Source organism: Motacilla alba, chromosome Z (assembly GCF_015832195.1).
Source record: "Motacilla alba alba isolate MOTALB_02 chromosome Z, Motacilla_alba_V1.0_pri, whole genome shotgun sequence".
In the NCBI taxonomy this organism is placed as follows: domain Eukaryota; kingdom Metazoa; phylum Chordata; class Aves; order Passeriformes; family Motacillidae; genus Motacilla; species Motacilla alba.
In genome coordinates this window covers 31938142-31956363 of record NC_052046.1, presented here as the reverse complement: position 1 = coordinate 31956363, position 18222 = coordinate 31938142, and the positions used below count along the sequence as shown (strand labels likewise).

Below are 18222 nucleotides of genomic sequence, written 5' to 3'. Positions count from 1 at the left end.
AAGAAAGTTGAATTCCATTTAATATGGCATATTGTAAGCACACAGCAAACCCTTTAGGCTTTTCCAAAGTATTCTACTTTATGCCACACATAATTTAGTCTCAAAATCTAGCCCTATACTACTATCATTAATGCCTGTAATCCATTTTAAAATAATTTAAAAATAGATACTAGAAGTTTAAAAAAAAACCAACCACACAAAAGATGCAAACTGCATTTAAGAGTTCTAGCAAGAACAAGAATATGTGGGTGAAGTTGAACATATATAACAACGTATGGCAATGATAAAGCATAGGTGCCTGCAGGTATCTGAAGACAAATAGGAAAGTCCTGACTAAGATTAACAAGGATAATTTGATGACCTCTGAAAACATTTTTAAGTTGTGGTGTTCAAATCTTTCAGGAGTATTTGAAAAACTGGATAGGGATGGAGTGAACAAGACAAGAAATAAATCATCAGAGCTGTACGTATCTTACAGAGAGATCAAAGGATCTCACTCTTCTTAAAATGATTAAGAAAGAAAATCCTGAGGTATTTTTTATCAGCCTATGCAGATTAAATATCTTCAGAACTTTCCAGCTACTGTAATCCATTTTACATTGCGTGCTTCATGAGTTTAGATCATCTATAAAAAATTCCAATTAATCACTGGAACTTACAACTTACAAGACTGCTAGAGTCATGACCACCTGGATTATTTAGATCTAAACCAGGCTACTTCAGTCAAACAAAATCAAGCATTCAATCTGTGCATAACATACAAAATGTATTACTCTCCAATACCCTATCAGTCTGACGAATGTGATGATTTCCTTGGCTTTGAAATCTGCCCATCATAAGGGAAAAGGTCAGGAGTGAAATGAAATAGGCTGATTCTAGAAGATTTTCTGAGAGCAATTTACTTTAACAGACCTTTTTATTTTTTTTCAAAATTATTTTTCTTTCTTCTGGTCATTTGCCAAAGTAATTAGTCTATTTATCCTAAATTTACACTTACACACACTTACTCTGTTAAACACCTGTTCAAACTTTGAAAGATTAGTAGCTGTGCAATAAAGAAAAATTAACAACTCAGTTCCCTATTATGTCCTGCTGATCATGGAACCACTAAGTACACACATGACATGTTGTGCAAAAACCCAGTACTTTGCCATTAGGCAATACTGTAACAAGTGCAGACACCTTATGCACATACTTGATGTCACATGTGATGAAACAAACAAGCCTTTCCACTAGTGTAGGAGGATCTTGGAAGAGATTACAATTAAAGAGCCTTGCTACATGAAATTGCTTTTGCAAATGAGAAAATTTGCTTCATATCTTGTGGCAGAAAGTAAGAATTCCTCACAACAGACAAAGCAAATAAGTTAACAGCTCAAAGACAAAAAGATAGTAGGAAAAATGAACTGGTAGTACAATGAAGTGTGAAGAACTTGTATTTTTTAAGAGGCAAGAAAGTTTGTTGTGCTTCAATTCACTGAAAAATACCAGTACATGTAGACCTTAAGTTATTCACCTTGTGGCATGACGGTCTGGGTCAGCCTGGATCCAGCAGTAGGAGCAATTGTGTTGCAGTGGATGTTATACTTCCGCCCTTCAATTGCAATTGTGTTTGCAAGACCCAAAAGGCCAAGTTTTGCAGCACTGTAGTTTGCCTGACCAAAGTTTCCATATATTCCAGCAGCTGAGGATGTCATAATTATTCTTAGGGGAGAAGAGAGGAAAAAAAACTAAATTATTTCTTCAAGTATAAGAGAAGTATAATGAGAAGTAAAATAGAAGAAGCCCTTTTCTTCCCTCAACCCCTCCCTCTCTCCCTCCCTCCTACTGACAGCACAGGGAAACAGGGCATGATGGTTTGGTCAGTTTTCACCAAGATTTTCTTTTCTGGAAGAGGAGTCCATCCCCTGTGAGGCCATGGGGTCCCACCCACAGGAGACAGCTCTCCCTGAAATTCTTCAGCATGGGTCCACTCTCACAAGCAGCTATACCACAGCTGCTGCAGATGCGAGTCCCTCCCACGTGCAGACAGTCTTCCCAAAACTGCCGCAACATGGGTCACTACTTTTCCATGGGGTGCAGTTCTCCAAGGTCAGGCTCCAGCCTGGAACAAGAGCCCTCTCTTTCCACTGGGTCTGCCACTGGATCACAGTCTCCTCCAGGCATCTACCTGCTCTGGCATGGGCACCTCCTTCATGAGCTGTGGGTGATCTCTGCATCCCCCATGGATCCCCATGGGCTGCAGGGGCACAACTGCTTCCCCACAGCTTGCAGAGGAATCTCAGCTCTGGTGCCTGGCGCACCTCCTGCCCCTCCTTCTCCACTGACCTTGGTGTCTCCATGCTGTTTCCCTCACATGTTTTCATCTCCTCCTCTTCTCTGGGCAGAAAAGACTGTGTGTCCTTTTGTTTTGATTTTCTTCTCAAATCTGTTATCACAGAGGTATTACCATCACCTCTAACTGGGCCAGCCTTGGCCAGCAGCATGCCCATGTTCAGAACCACCAGTGATTGGCTCTTCTGGACACAGTGGAAGCTTCCAGCAGCTTCTCACAGAAGCCACTTCTGTGATTCCCCCACTACCAAAAACTAGGCCATGCAAAACCAGCACAAAAAGCCTTATCAGATTCTGTTGAAATATACTTTTAAACACATGGCATAACATAACGGGATCAACATATATTTCACTTTATATATCTGCCTCACTACCAATAATCTAAGTAAAGAGAAATGTAACAAGTAGTGGTTCAATATGATGAAGAAAAGCTGCAAACTACGTAAAGCAGATGGCACATCCGTAAATTGCAGAAGCACTCACTACCACTGTTATCTGAGCAAATACAGTAAAGGAGACAAGGGAAGCTATCCTAAATGAATGCAACTCTAGAATTAAACTGTTTTTGAAGAAGTAATTTAATTTTCAACTCCTATACTTAAGACTTTGGCTATCCTCACTTCCCTGGGTGAGAATGAATGTTATTTAAGTCACAGGATGAGAACACAGTTTTCAACACATGGGTATGGTTAAGATTAATATAATTGGTGCTTTGATAAGGTTTTTGATAAAATCACAAAAATGGGAAAAAAAATCTGATTTCACTGCAGGTTTTGAGTTAACAGTAATAAATACCAAAAACAGACTAAGAACACTCCCATAACTTTTAAGACAAGGACATTTGACCAAAGAAAACTCATGACAAACAAAGAAAACTCATGACAACCAAACACCAAACAAAAAAATCCATGGCCTATGAGCAGAATTGCATGTACCAGTCATTCAAATAAGAAGGAGCAGAACAAGAGTCCCTCAAACTTGCAGTAACATAGAAGTAACAAACATTTCTAACCAGCCATCATTAATTGAAAAGGTATTTTTACATAGTTACAACTTCTGTTTGGGACAGTCAGAAAAATATGTTTAAATATTGGAAAAAAAACCTTTCAACATTTGGCTGAGGAAGTGGAGAGGAGGGATCAGAACTGTAAAGACATTTTCACTGATTTTGCTTCAACCCTGACAAAGTGAAAGAAAAGAATGCAAGATTCCTCCTTCACTCTTTGGGCATGCATCAGTCTGTTATACCCTACTGAAATATGCAATACAGAACACACATTTTTACCTGCCAAATTTCTGATTTTTCATATGATTCCATGCAGCTCGGGTGACCAGGAACGATCCCCTCAAATGAATTCTGTGAATTATATCTAGGAACAAATTAACATCAATTTAGTAATTGCAGGACTTGTCTCTCAGCTTGAAATGCATCATATTTCTTCTTCATGACAACAAGGCACTCCCTTCACACTGTTTTTTTGTTGGGGCTTTCTTGTTTTGTTTTGTTTTTTGGCATTTTTTTTGTCTTGACAGACCGTTTTTCAGTACTTGCCTGAACATACACAGATTACGAAGGGGCTGCCCACATATACCACCTCTTGGATGGGCCTCTCCTATACAGAATTCAAAAGCATTCAAAATTCCTGCACTTAAACTGACTCAGACAAGAAGTACAGAAGACAGATTGTCTTTGTAAAGTCTCCTCCACTGACTTATCAACATCTACCATCTCAACGAAGGTTTTGCTTTTTCTTCTGTCCCTTGGCACAACAGTTTGCTTTCCTCTCTGCCTGCTTTCCTCTCTGGGTCTTTTAAACCTGTTTAGTATTCAGCCACCCAGTGCTGGCACTAGGATTGCTGCGCTCACAAAAACTATTATTGTATGCAATTCACATGGCTTTTTTTCTTATTGCATTTGGCAACCAGGAGTGGGAAGAAAAGCTCTTCTCTTCCCCTTCGGAACTTCATACACCTACAATGCTTTGCAGCACAGATCTGGTTTGCACACTGAACATAAGCAGCTTTCCACTAAGCTTGCAGGGCAAAAGGTAAGCCTTCCCTGTCTTCTCCTTCTTCTTGCTCCTGTGGGAGGGATGTACATGTCACCTCTCACACAGAAAGAACATTCTGAAGTAATTTTAAAATCAACTCACCCCAATCTTCATCACTTATCCGAACAAAGGAACGGTCTCTCAGGATCCTAAAATGCAATATTAGGAAAACAAAACAAACGGAAGATCGACATTTGTTTAAACAAAAGGGACATCCCACACTCAAACAGGACAGGTATACTCACCCAGCATTGTTTATAACAATATCTGAAATAAAAAAAAAAGGTAACTAATTCAGTACACTGATACAATACAAGCTTGTTTCTATTTTTCTCCCACTTCCAAATATATATAGATAAGAACACTGGACATATACAACATATTACATATATTCTGTAGCTCCTTGTCCTGATTAATGAATTCTACGCTTGTACAAAAAATTACAAAATAATACTTCAGGACAGGCAAGTCTCAACCCTCAATGGGACAGAGACTGAAAGGCAAGCACAGCTGTGAAGTGCTGGCTACCTAGGAATCCAACACCTGCAGGATGCAGCTATCCTGTACAGTTTTGAAGCCCACTTTGAATTTCAGAATGTCCCAGTTATGCAGTTTATGCCACCACCTTTGTTGCAGAAGCCCAAATGATAATTAGAGGAACTACAGAGTCTCAAAGCTGATAAAGTGACCTGGGTCATAACAATTTCTTCTCAGATATTTAATTTGGCTCCTGTTGACATTGTTTATGTGTACTTTAAGCCATTTAACCCTGAGTTAAACTCACCAAGTGGTTTCAAACAATGGAAATCACATGGTTAAACAGAACTTTAATTGTTAGATAAAGTACCTTAGGATTTTCTTCTTTTAATTTCTGTTAATGTATGTTGACCTTATGTAAGCAGAAGAGCTTAAAAAACATGAAATGTTGCTTTCAGCAACATTATTTATGCTAATTCTATGCAGCCAGTTATACTACCTCACAGACTTCATGCTTTGTGACAGAAATTGTTAACCATCATTGAAGTTCCAAAATTCTGAAGGGCGGGAAAATACAAATCATACACTAAGCTTTAAACTTCTGCTAAAACCACAAAAAGAAAAAAAAACAAAACAAAACAAAGAAAACCAACCAAAAAAACCACAAAAAAACAAACAAACAAACAAAAAAAAAACCAAACAGAAAAGTTGATAATTAAAAGCTGAAAGCCAGCCCCTTATTCAGATTTCACTGACTACAGGCATCAAGGGTTGGTGAGTATTACTGTGGTCAGAATATATTTGATACACATGTTGTTAATTGCACTGCTTATAATGGCTTTGCACTTGCAAACAAGTTTCAACATGAATTAAGCAACTATACCTATCCTCCCAAAAGCCTCAAGGGCTGTCTTCACAAGCTTTTCACCATCTTCCACGGAATCTGTAAGAAATAAGTACAAACTCTCAAATAAAATTAACTGGATACACTGCACTTCCAGGATATTAACAACTAATTCCACAGAGCTAAGAAAAATAAATTATGTACAGCCTCAGTGAAAACTAAATTCAAATCCAGTCATTATCTGCATTGGGCCTGAAGCAAATCCCACACAGCAAATCTAAATGGCACATTTGCGATTGCAGGAAAAGCACAAAGCAAAGCAAGCAAACACTATCCATTCCCACTTAGCCTCTGAAAACTGTGGATGAATGGCTGCTTAATACTTCAATGTTAAAAAATTAGATAAAAGAGATGGGCAAATCTTAATTAAAAGAGGCAATTAATGCACCTGCTTTTAGCATGTCTCCCCAATCCACATGATATCACACCTGTTTAACGTATATGTTAATGGTAAGCTGTCAGTAATCTTTCACTAAGCAGCATCAACTTTTCATTTAACATGTCCACTATTCCTACAGATAAAGCATTACACTCATCTGGAAAAATAACATACCATAATTGGGTACTGCTTTCCCTCCTTTTGCTCTGATTTCATCGACAACTTTGTCAGCAGCTGAGGAGCTTTTGCCATATCCCTTAAAATCACCTCCAAGATCATTCACTGTGCATGACAAAAAAACGAAATTTTTGTTGTTAACACTCAGACTTCATGGTCTGTCCTTGCCTCATTATCACACTGGAGGTTATAAGGAGTATTAATAAAGCCTGCTGCATCTGATCTTACTGAGAACCACAGATGACAAAAGAGAAATAGTAGTACATATAACCTTTTTCTTAAAAGCATGCAACTTACATTATCCCTTTTTTAAATAACATGGAAAACAGAACCTTTTTCCACCCCTCCACCATGAATTCAACTTGCTTGCCCTGCCCAGGCTACCTCTGTAATTGTGTTGTAGTTCAGAAATAAAGACCTAGATTACACCCCAATCATAGGCAATTTATTCCAATCTCTAACTATTGCATGAACTGTAAGCAAGACTGGCAAGACTTTGTTCCTGTTAATAGAGTAGCTAAACTGTTACTAGCCAACACCACCACAGAAGAGATACAGTGGTCTGAACTAAGTGAGAAGCGCCTGCTCTGGAGCTTCAGAGCCTGTGGGGTAAGAGGCCCACCTGACACACACAGCTGTTCCAGGCTGCTCTCCGCACTGGGGCATGCGTCACTAATGGCAGCTGGAACGTACTGTTGCCACACTCTGCTGCACTCCTGCACATCCTGCAGCTTCACAGAACTACCAGCGGAACAAAAACACTCCCAAAAAATCCCATAAAAACATTGTATTTGGACAAAGAATTTAAAAAAAAATTAAGAAGTTGTTTAAATGTGTTCAAAATGGAACTGTAAAAAAGCCAGAATTGACTGAATTTACCTGCAACACTAGTATTCTGCTAAACAGTCTTTTGCTAAGGTAAATTCCAGCTTTCTGCCTTCTAACTTCTAGCCTCAAGAAGCCAGAGACAGTGAAATCCACAAAATACGCAGAATATTCTTGCTGGTCTTGATGAAAAACAGCAATGCCAAGTCTGTTGTATCATGACAAAATGAAATAGACCATTTTGTGCTTTTTTTTAACTCTCCATGTAAACAGGAACACAGCTCACAGGACACACCACAAAATCACTCTGTATTATCCAGATCAAGAAGCCTCATCTGGAATCCTATATTCAGCTTTGTGTGCAGCACTTCAAGAGAAATGTAGAAACACGGCAGAAAATTTGTGAGTAAATAAAAATGCCAAAATACAGAAGAAGTGAGCATCAAAAGAGGAGGGACATGTCAAAAAAAAAAAAAAAAAACAAACAGAAAAAACAACCAAGAATAAACAAACCAAACCAAACACAAAAAGTGCCCAGCCTTAAGCAGGAAATACAAATACCTTAACACTGATGCAAAAAATGAAGGAGAAAAAAAATCTCCAAGCTAACAGATCAATATCTAACAATCCAAACATGCAGCCAACACAATTCAAGTGAAAAGAATCAAGTAAAAATTCAAAGTGCAGTGATGTGTTAGGATAGGCACAAGCAGACTGCCCAGTCTGCAAATCCATGGTATTAAAGGAAAGTGAATCAGGAACAACACCTGGGAAAGAAGAGTGAACAATCTGGGTGGTAAACATATACAAACCATTCAGCCCTGTTAAGACCTTACAACTCTCTACCATAGACAAGTTCATATATGCTTATCCCACAGTTCAACAGTAATTTGCTGAAAAAAACCTAATTAAATATTTGGTAAAATTTTCAGAGGTGCTAAAGTACCTTAGGCTGAGCACAGGCACTAATGGAGTTGAAGCAAAAATGAGTATGCAAGAAAGAGTTGAGCTATTATAGGCTTTAAAAATAGCCATGTGCATGATAGTACAATGAAAAAAAAAAAAAAACCAAACCTAACAACAAAATAGAGAAATAACATTATTTCAAGCCCAAGCTTTACATCATGCAATTTTCAGTTGAAATCACACAGTCGAAAATAGCCAAAGACTGTAGCGGTTGTGGCAGAGCATAGCTATAGTCTGAACCTTGGAGAAGAATTCCTCTAAGGCTATGAGTGTGTCACAGCAGAGTAGCAGAAGCAAATCTGAAGGGTGAAACAGCTGGTGCAGAGCACCTGACGTCTACAGCACAAGTTTTTTAAACAGTAAGCCAGCTGATTTCTTGTGGTATTCTGGTGTTACAAACGAAACACACATGAACAATGTGTGCTGATAGATTGCATCTTCTAGTCTGTTTTTTAAAGGACTCATGCAATTCAATACCATTTCACTATGCAAACAAAAATACAAATAAAATACATATAAGGAGAGATGTTTCAAAAGCATGACTCTAACTGAAACTAAAACAGCAACACAAGAGCCCTCAGATAGACCAGAAGAAACAGTAGGTCTGGAGATGACACAGGATGCAAGACAAAAGCAAATCATCCCTTCTTCCTGCTTTCAACTTTTCCAGATGAGATGCATGAAGAATAACAAAAAACAGTGGTAGCAGGTAGCCTTACGGTGATGAGAACAGAGTTTTCCACCTAGGCTGATCTTGTCAATTTAACCATACCAACAGCAACTCACTCAACAGAGATGCAGGACTGGACAAAGGTGTCACGATGGGGCCTACAGTTATTCTTGCAACTACTCAAAATATTCCTCCAGAGTATTTAATCACTGTTCTTACAACATACCTTCATTTCCATAACTTATAAAAGGGAACTTGTCTTAAAGAGACAAGGCAGATATGAGCCTCATATCTGCTTGAGTTTTAAAAAACTAAATACTTATGCAAGTAGTTTCTCAACTCTTTGAAGCCAGAACTGTAAGAGAACAAGAGAAACAAATACAAGCATGTAGAGTAATACTGCCAGACAAACTGAAGTGAGATGAAGTTTCCAAAAAGAAACAAGAAGTTGCCCTTAGAGTCAATTCTTAACCTACTGTTTAGTTATTACACAATAAGGCCAAGAGATAAAGGAGCATTAGCTGTGGTCAGGCAACAGAATACATTTTCTTTCAGATCATTCTGGAAAGTAAGACCATCAACACTACAAAGAGTCAATACAAAATATTTGGACTGCTTTAGTGACATAATTTCTGCTAAATAAGAACTCAATGTGAATTATTCACGTCCATGGTAAATACAGCAAGTATCAAAGATGGCAATTAACAGAAAACAAAATAAGAAAAAACAACCCAGATTGTTTTTAAGTTGTCTACACACATACTCATTTTTACTCAATGAAGTAAACCCAAACAATTTTCATGAAATTTTGTAAACTGAGATCAGCATTGTTATTAGAAAACTACAAACAAAAACCATGAGCAAGGTCTTGTCCATAATCTCTTCAAGCATTTAATCTTGCTTATCATTAACAGTACCTGTACAAACTCATAGGCAGCAAAATCATAAAATCACAGAATCGTTTAGGTTGTAAACATTTGTGATTTTAAGTCCAACCATTAACCTAACACTGCCAAGTCCAGGAGTAAACCATGTCCCTAAGTGCCACATCTACACATCTTTTAAATACTTCCAGGGGTAGTCACTCAGCCACTTCCCTGGCCTGTTCCAGTGCCTGACAACTCTTTGAGTGAGCAGATTTTTCCTAAGAGCCAATCTAAAAATGGCAATGCTGACTGCCAATGAGTACTCAAAATACAACTTAACCTTCAGGATTGCCTTGTGATACAGCATTTTTCACAACTAAATATGCCCTGCTAAGGTTCAACTAAGGAACTAAAAAAAACCACCAGAAAAAAACCACTATCCGTTACTGATAGCTCTTTGGCACTGACACCGATACCAGACAGCTCTTCTGCCCCAAGAGCTGTAGAAAGAAACAATGCTACTGAGTTACATTTCAGTGACATCTCTCTTGGGAGAAAGCACTAAATGACGACATATTCACATATTCAAATGGTCATATTGGAAGCTTTTGAGCAGAATTTTCCTAAGACAACTCTCTGGCCACAGACTGCAGTAAAGACTTGTATGCATGGATGAAAGTTAAATCTAGGGAATGATCTGACTCAAACTGGCTTTCCAGCAAAGGTAAGCCCTTGGACAAACTTGGGCAACTTGTTTCATAAGAAAATAAAGCTTAGAGGCAAAATTAAACAGCAAAAGATAAGACAGAAAACCATTAAATAACAAAGGTTACTGTCAAAAAGGGCATGGACTGTCGAATGCAAGCTATGTGAAAAGGCAAAGGTTACTGTCTAGATCAAGTCAGTTAAGATAAAACTTACCAACTACTGAAGCTCCTCTTTCAGCAAAAGCCAGAGCATATGCTCTGCCCAAACCTAGTTTAAAAAAAAAAAAAAAAGAAAAAGTTAAAAACAAGAGTGAATTTGTTTCCTGCATCACAATTCAGACAAAAGCCACACAAAAAAGAATCACATCAAGAAAAATGCACCAATTCAACACAAACACATTGCAGGCTCAAAGTAAAACATTATTTCCCCCACAAGCTCAAAATGTTTCATAAGAACAAAATATAAAAGTAAACAAACAGATAAATAGAAAGTAAAACTTCTAGGCAAGAGAAAAAACCAAACCATGCTTACTCTTTGTTATCGGATTCAACCAAAGCATCTGGGAAAGCCGTATGCTGCTGAGTTTGTGCTTGTGATAGAAAAATATATTTGAAAGGAAGAACCTTTAAGGTCCTATGGTAACCCTGAAGAAGGAGGGGATGTTTCAAGTTAATTAATTACACACTAAGTGAATGAGATACTTTCCTAGTTAAAGTTAAGATTTGAAAAAGAAACTGAACAAAATTTAACTGTGACTGAAGATACATTGACAAAATCATTTGGATACAAAGGAATGCCTAATACTTCAGTTAACCAAACAGACACATAGTTTGCCTATCCTAAGAGAAGACAGGCATTTCTGCATTACAAACAAAAGCAAGGGTCCTGAACCTTCACTCTGGCTTACATTCTAGTTGTGTTTGGCATTCATTGCAATAAATGATTTACAGATATACTATCCACTGTACCAACAAAAGTTGTTTGGATTAATGGCACTGATCCTTTTTTTATTAATTTCAAAAAAAAATGGAGACTGGAATGATCAAAAAATCATCAGTCAGAAGAAAGTTTTTCAGAATACAAACAATACCTCTTTGCACCTCACTTGGACATTCAAAGCCACTTCTCAAAAAGAAAAAAGGGGGAAAAAATAAGAACCGTATATACTGGTTTTAAGCACATTAATTTCACAGCAATACATTGAAAATTTCCTTAAGACTCCCTTAGGTCTCTGCAACAGAGAGTTTCACATGTGAGGTGCATATACACCTGCTGCCCATGTAACCCAAGTCCAAGAAAACCCTTTTTTGTTTTGTTTTGAAAAGCCACTGAGAAGTGCATAACTGAGAAGTGCTCACCTTCTCAACTGCTAAGCAAGGATTGAACATCTGAGAATCAAAAGCAACCTTACAAAAAACAAGACAGGTTGAATAAACAATGTCCAACAGTAATTCAGAGAGGATCTGCTCAAAGTGAAAAGAAACACTTTTCAGATATGTGTGTATGTGAAAACAGGTATCACTTTGACACAAATTAGTGATTCAGATGTCTAAATAAATTCCCAGCTCTGATCTGTTCAGCAGCATCCAAAAAATCAACGCTGACAAACAATGCTATTAGTAATGCAATCTAACTACAGTGATGTAAATTAAATAAAAGCAAAATGAGAACTAATCTGTAAATAACCTCCCTTAATCTTGGCTTAAATTTAATCAACACTTACTAAAAAGCTGTTGTGAAATAAAACATAATAAAAACAAGAGGAATTTTTGCTATTGACAAACCGTTTTCAAGCAGTCTAACCCTAGGAGTACAAGGGTCACTGTACACACACTTATGTCATACAACTTTAACTCAGTGCAATACTTTTTAGAAGCTTTGTTATTGCCACAGTGACCTTGTTTTGCTATTATGAAACGTCTCAACCTGTTCTTCAGTGAAACTTACTATATAGGGAAAAGGGCACAAATATAGATCTGGTTAAAGCAGAAAAGCGCTATTAAAAAACCTGGTCTCAATTATGATCAAGTTGGTCACTTTCAGGTGACGCACATGGACTGTTCAGTGCTTTCCAAAACATCTTCTTCACAAGACATCACTTAATCTAGGGCCCCAAAATTACTCCTCTGGCTATGTGCAGCACTACAAAATAAGAGCAAAACTCCACTGTGGGGAGGGCAGAACCTTTCCAGAGTATGGCTAAACAAGTTTCCTAAAGAGCTCATCACAAACACAAACTTTGCCTCTCACTCATCCACACTGACAGCCCATATTTTTGCTCAACCACCAGAGCAGGCAAAGGTCAAAGCATGGACGCAAAGAAAAAAAAATAATCAAAGGGGGAAGAAACAAACTACAAAAAAAGCCCAACCAACCAACCAACCCCATGCCATAACAACAAATACAAAAACATTTCCTGGCAAAACCAAGCATTCCACGGCAGACCACGTTCCCCGGAGGAATCAAGCCTGCAGACCACCAACAGCGCAGGCCAGCCCTGCTGCTGGCAGAGATCTCTCCCTCCCGCTCCCACCCGCCTGCAGGCCGGCTCCCGGGAGCAAGGCGGGACGGGAAGGCAGCAGCAGGTGGGCGGCTGCCTTCGGCAGCACCGATGGCACGCGTGAAAGCCCTGCTGCAGCAGCACTGTGCAAGCCACACGGGTCACACGCCAGAGACGCTACATCCGAGGCTCAGGTGGAAGGAATTAGGATACCAGGAGAGCGCTTGAAGGAGGACATCCACTGCTGAGAGTGGATGTGTGTTTAAACAACAGAAATCCCAGACGTTCGGAGGGGTTCCCAACGCGCACAATGCGGGCCGGCCGAAGACGGCAGCAGCAGGCAGGGCCCTGACCCTGCACAGCGTTGGCACGGCCAGGGACAGCACGCACAGCACCTCTCCCGCAGCCCCGCTTCTCTCCTCTGGGGAAACAACCGCTTTTTCCCCCCCGCGAAGCCGGACCGGCCAACCCCGGGGCACTTGCCGCGACCGCGGGCAGCGGCGGCTCCGCGGAGCCCGCACCGGCCGGGCTTCCCCCGAGCAGTTCTGCTGACTCCCGCGGGTGCGGAAACCCCGGCCGCCGCTCACCTCCTCCGGCGCCTGTCACCAGCACCACCCGCCCGTCGAACCTCAGCCCCGCCGCTGCCATCGCCCCGCTTCGCTTCGCTCCGCTCCGCGCCGCCCGGCCCCGGCCTCACTGCCCGGCCCCGACCCGAGCGCCCGGCCCCGGCCCGCCCGCGGGAGGGACAACACGGGGCGGGGAGTGCGCCCGCACCGCGCATGCGCTAGCAGCGCCGCCCGCTGGGAACTGTAGTGTGTGATGGGATGGGCAGAGGAAGGGGAAAGGAAGGAATGGGGCGGGGAAAGGAAGGGGTGGGGAATGGAGGGGTGGGAACGAGTGGATTGGAAGGAAAGAGGAAGGAGCGCGGGAGGAGGAGTTGTGCGGAAGAAGGGAAGAGATATGATGGGATGGCATGAGGAGAGGGAAGGAAAGGAGGAAGAGGAAGAGATGGGGAAAGGAAGGGAAGAGGATGAGCAGGGGAAAATGATAGGGAAGATGTCTGCTAACGTCTTTACAAACAATTTGATGCGCGGAAGTATGGGTGTTTATGACTTTGAGATCGGTCTTAATGTCGCTATTAACGTCAAGCTGCAGGTTTGTTGCAGAGCCCAGGCAGCTTGACTCCTGAAATAGACATGGGTCTGCACAAGCTTGTGTTTCTGAACTTGGGGGTAAAATGCCAGGTTCAAGGAGGGATATGTGCTAGGTGGTTCAGGAAGGCTGTACCTTCTTAGTACCTCAGGCGATGGGGAAGGGAAGAGGACAACATGCGACCTGGAGTTTTACAATAAAAGGGGGCTGCACCCTTCAAAACCTCGAGACATAAAATCCTGCAGGCGTGTGTCGGGGTGAACTCTATCCCTTTATTTGAATAAAGTTGCAGGACTCTTCTGTCTCCTTCATGGACACTGGATTTTCATAGTGTGATTTTCCATGCAAAAGGAAGGGATGGGGAATGGAGGAGAGGGAAGGGAGAAGGAGATGAGGGGAAGGGTTGAGGGAGGGGAAAGGCAGGGATGGGGAAGAATAAAGGGAGAGGAAGGGACGGGAAAGGGAAAGGAATGGGTGGGGAAGGGATCTGGAACAGAGGGGAGGGAGGGAGATAGGGAAGACAAGGGGAGAGGAAGGGATGAGAAGGGTAAGGAAGGGATGCAAGGAGGGGCTCAGGATGGGGGCAGTATGGCCTGCCTCAGCCCTGCCTGGCCCTGCTTTCCCAGGCTGGCTGCTGTGAAAGATGGGAAGGAGCGGGCTGTCCTGTCCTGTCCGCATGCCCAACAAGGCCATTGCCCGGCTGGATTGCGATACCAGGCTACCGTGGCGTAAGACATCATGCCTCTAAAGTTAATCTACCGTTACTTCTTTAGTAACTGTAATAGTAATCTTGTTCGTGGTGTGCAATTTTTCTCTCCCTCTATTTCCCAATGGAAACACTGCTTTGAGCCTTGGGAACTCTGTATTGAGCAGTGAAGTGCAATACATGGCCCTTTCTTTGCCCCGCAGATTTTGGCTGCCCGTGTGTGGAGGGCAGTGCTGGGTGCAGGCACCCAGGGCCTGCAGGCATTCCCAGGCCCAGCACAGCATTCCCACTGGATCCAAAGGACCCACCGCCAGGCACGGCTCAGATCCTCAGAAAGCTTGCTGGTGGTGCCTCTGGGAACATGTCCAAGAAAATATAAAACACATTTTGCAGCAATTGTGGAAGAGCGGGGAAGCTGAGGGAGAAAGAGCCCTGTGGACACCCAGGCCAGTGAAGGAGTGAGAGCAGGTGGTCCAGCTCCAGATTTCCTGCAGCCTGTAGAGAAGACACCTCATGGAGGGTCACACTGGAACAGGTTTGCTGGCAGGACTTGTGACCCCTGTGGGAGACTGGAGCAGCCTGTTCCTGAAGGAATGCAGGCTATGGGAGGGACCCATACTGGAGCAGGTCATGAAGAGCTGCAGCCTGTGGGAGTGACCCCATGGTGAAGCAAAGGAGAACGGAGTGAGGCACAAAGAGTAGCAGAGTGCGTTGTGTTTAGTTGAACCAGCCAGTGGGTTAAGTACGACTATACAAACTTCATCATTATATTATTGCAGGTGTTGTGTGAGACAATGTTATTCAGAATGTAATTGTTCTGGCATTTCATAGGGCCAATGCTTAAATCTAGGGGCTCAGGGAATAGAGGACTGTGTAAGGAATACACAGAATTATTTTTTGGGGAAATCATCTATATATTCCCTCTGCACAGATTAACTTTTATTCAGTATTAACCTTTCTTGTAAACTTTGGATTATTTCTGGAGCTAATAGAAAGAAAAAATGCTTTTGCTGCCTGGTTATCTTCTTGGCTGTAAATGCCTTACTGTCTACACTAAAGAAAGGTGATAGTTTCCTGAGCAACAGCTATTTGGAGACTTTCAAAATAGCATAAATTATAATTTCTGACCTCAAATAATTTGTAGCGTTCATTCCTTTAGAAACAGTAGCAACAGAGACTAGTGGTCTATGGTTTTATAGCACAGTTCGGCTTGCAGGAGTTTGAAAGCTTGAACTGCAACTTACACTGTGGGCACTAGAGCGAGCCCGTGCTAAGGTGAGACTGCCCTAAGTGCCCACACTCATAGTACCCCCCACAGGGAAACTACTGGAAACCACAGGGGAAAAAAAAAACATTTCTGAAGGCAGCCAAGGGAAACTGCATCAGATAAATAACCTACAATCAGTCACAAGTTTTAAGTGTGGGGAATTATTCTTGACTATGCACAGAAACAACCCATTGCACTTGAGATGTTTTAGTCTGTCACAGCACTAAATACCCTCAGAACTAATTAAACTTTGGAAGTTTGTCCATGTCATCTGAGTGAAGCTCAATAGAAGAGCGAATTGCCCAGCAGTGAGAGGCCCGGTGCAACTGGGTGTGTTTTGCAAAGAGAACATCGCTGATTGTGGTTTGGCTGTGCTGTGCTTGGCAGCAGGAGGAGGCTCTTTCCTGGGGGGGAGGAGGGCAGAGTGAGTCAGATTGCTATTGCCCTTCCTGAGGAAGTAACAGATTGAGCCCTTAACATCTGTGAGCTTTGGTTCAGCCTCAACACTCAACGTTTTGTTTATTGTTGCTACAGTGTGGGATTAGGCTCCCACCTGGGAAAAGAAAGGGAAGTCTCCAGGATGCTGTGAGAGCAGCATCTAGTAAAGACTGGAAATACCTACAAGGACTGAGTGGTCATCCTTTTGGTACCAATTTTATTTGCATAATCCCCTATGTAACCGTATTAATCTAGAGTAGCTCAGATCCATGGGCAGTTCTATAAACAAGGCCTAAGAAAACCAGGTACATTTTCAGTGCTGATTCTGTCCACCACCAGATCTTTCATTATTTTGAACAAGCCATTTCAGCTCTAGTCTTTCACATTCCATAGTCTTCCATCTCCTGTTTTTTTTTTAATAGATGATGGGCTATTCAAGAATGGGACTTACTCTTGAATTTGCCTAGAAGTAGGTGGTTACATGGGCCAAATAAAACCAGTCCCTGAGGTATTTCCATAGCAGAATTTGTTGTTCAGATACCAAATAAACAGGCCTTGTTAACAAGTCAGGAACTTTTACAGCTATCTTATTTTTGTGCATAGAGTGGGATTAGAATCAAGGGAGAGCTCACACTTGAATACAATTAAGAGTTTCCTCAACAGATTGGTGTTTTTTCCTGTAGAACACAAAATAAAGCACACTGGGGAGACAGTACATCGCTTCTCTATTTTATGTTTTTAAAGTTAAACTTGTCTGTCTTAAAAAGATGCAATATACAAAGAACCACTCTGGATGGAAAAGTGTTTGATTGGTTCCTTTAGCAGTCAAAAGAGCTTAGCTCCAAAAGTCATACAGCTATCAGAAAATACCTTTATTAGTCTGAAAAAAGCTATGATGGGACTGCGGCTGCTTACCAAATTGATGTGATGGTAGATGGAAACATGAGCAGAGTAGGTGTCAAGCCACAAACCAAGATCAGGTGCCATAGTGAGTTTTCAGTGATTGAGCCATAGTCCGAGAATAATAGCAGGACATCCACATTCCAAACACAGCCAGACAGGGTTTAACAAAATAAGTCAATTCAAAAAGGAGGAACAAAATTGCTTTGTCTCTTGGTGAGCAGTGTGAACTAGCATATAGTTATCACTAACATTTATGCTGACATTTCAGACATTTTTCACTAGGAAAAAACCACACAGTACCTGGTAATACTGAATGTGATGATGTTTCTTTCCTTTTATGCTTCCATGCCTAGAGCAGGTAAGTTCTTTTCACTTACAGTAAATTTTCCTGCTGTGCACTGAAACTGGTGTAAGTGCTAACATCTTTTGGCTAACAGGTTAGATAACTTGGTTTGGCCGTTTTTTCTTTTACAAGTCTTTTGTAAACTAGGGGCTTGCACTATGGGCTCCCACAATTGTGAGTACCGTGGGACCTGTAATCCCATTGGAAATGGTGTCTACTGTCTGCTGCTGGAGATGGCGATCACCTTGGAAACTTTAATTCAGGGGGAGTAAAAGAATTGACTGACTTGCTTTTACTCTTTTTTTTTTTTACACTATTTTTTAACATTGCTAAAAGATCTTTTTGGATTATAAAGATAATTTTCAAGTACTTTTATTTGCTTGCTAAATGGTTTTGCTCATGAAGATTTGCAGAGGCCTATTCACTGGGAACAAAGACTTCTCTACAAACATGATTGAAGAGGAAGATATTTCCTGCCATGACTAGGAACTAGATACGGAATCCATGTTAAAAACTGTAGCACTTTTCACTGAATACTGCAAAAGTACAGCCTCCA

The 18222-nt window shown here is 41.2% G+C and overlaps 1 protein-coding gene across 2 annotated transcripts in view; it reads right to left on the bottom strand.

Annotated features, from left to right (window-relative positions):
• The window catches only part of HSD17B4 (hydroxysteroid 17-beta dehydrogenase 4), a 62342-nt gene extending 48724 nt beyond the window's left edge, over positions 1-13618 (bottom strand). The window contains exons 1-8 of one of the 2 annotated variants that reach the window (XM_038123811.1): positions 13445-13618; positions 10571-10624; positions 6320-6427; positions 5746-5805; positions 4631-4652; positions 4488-4534; positions 3620-3704; positions 1517-1704 (exon numbers count right to left, since the gene is read on the bottom strand). In XM_038123811.1, coding sequence (XP_037979739.1) covers positions 1517-1704; positions 3620-3704; positions 4488-4534; positions 4631-4652; positions 5746-5805; positions 6320-6427; positions 10571-10624; positions 13445-13505 — 625 coding nt within the window. In that variant the 5' untranslated portion in view covers positions 13506-13618. Of the gene's footprint in view, positions 1-1516; positions 1705-3619; positions 3705-4487; positions 4535-4630; positions 4653-5745; positions 5806-6319; positions 6428-10570; positions 10625-10888; positions 11003-13444 lie in introns of those variants that run through there. The other variant, XM_038123812.1, reaches the window with a different exon arrangement.
• Between the last annotated feature and the right edge of the window lie 4604 nt (positions 13619-18222).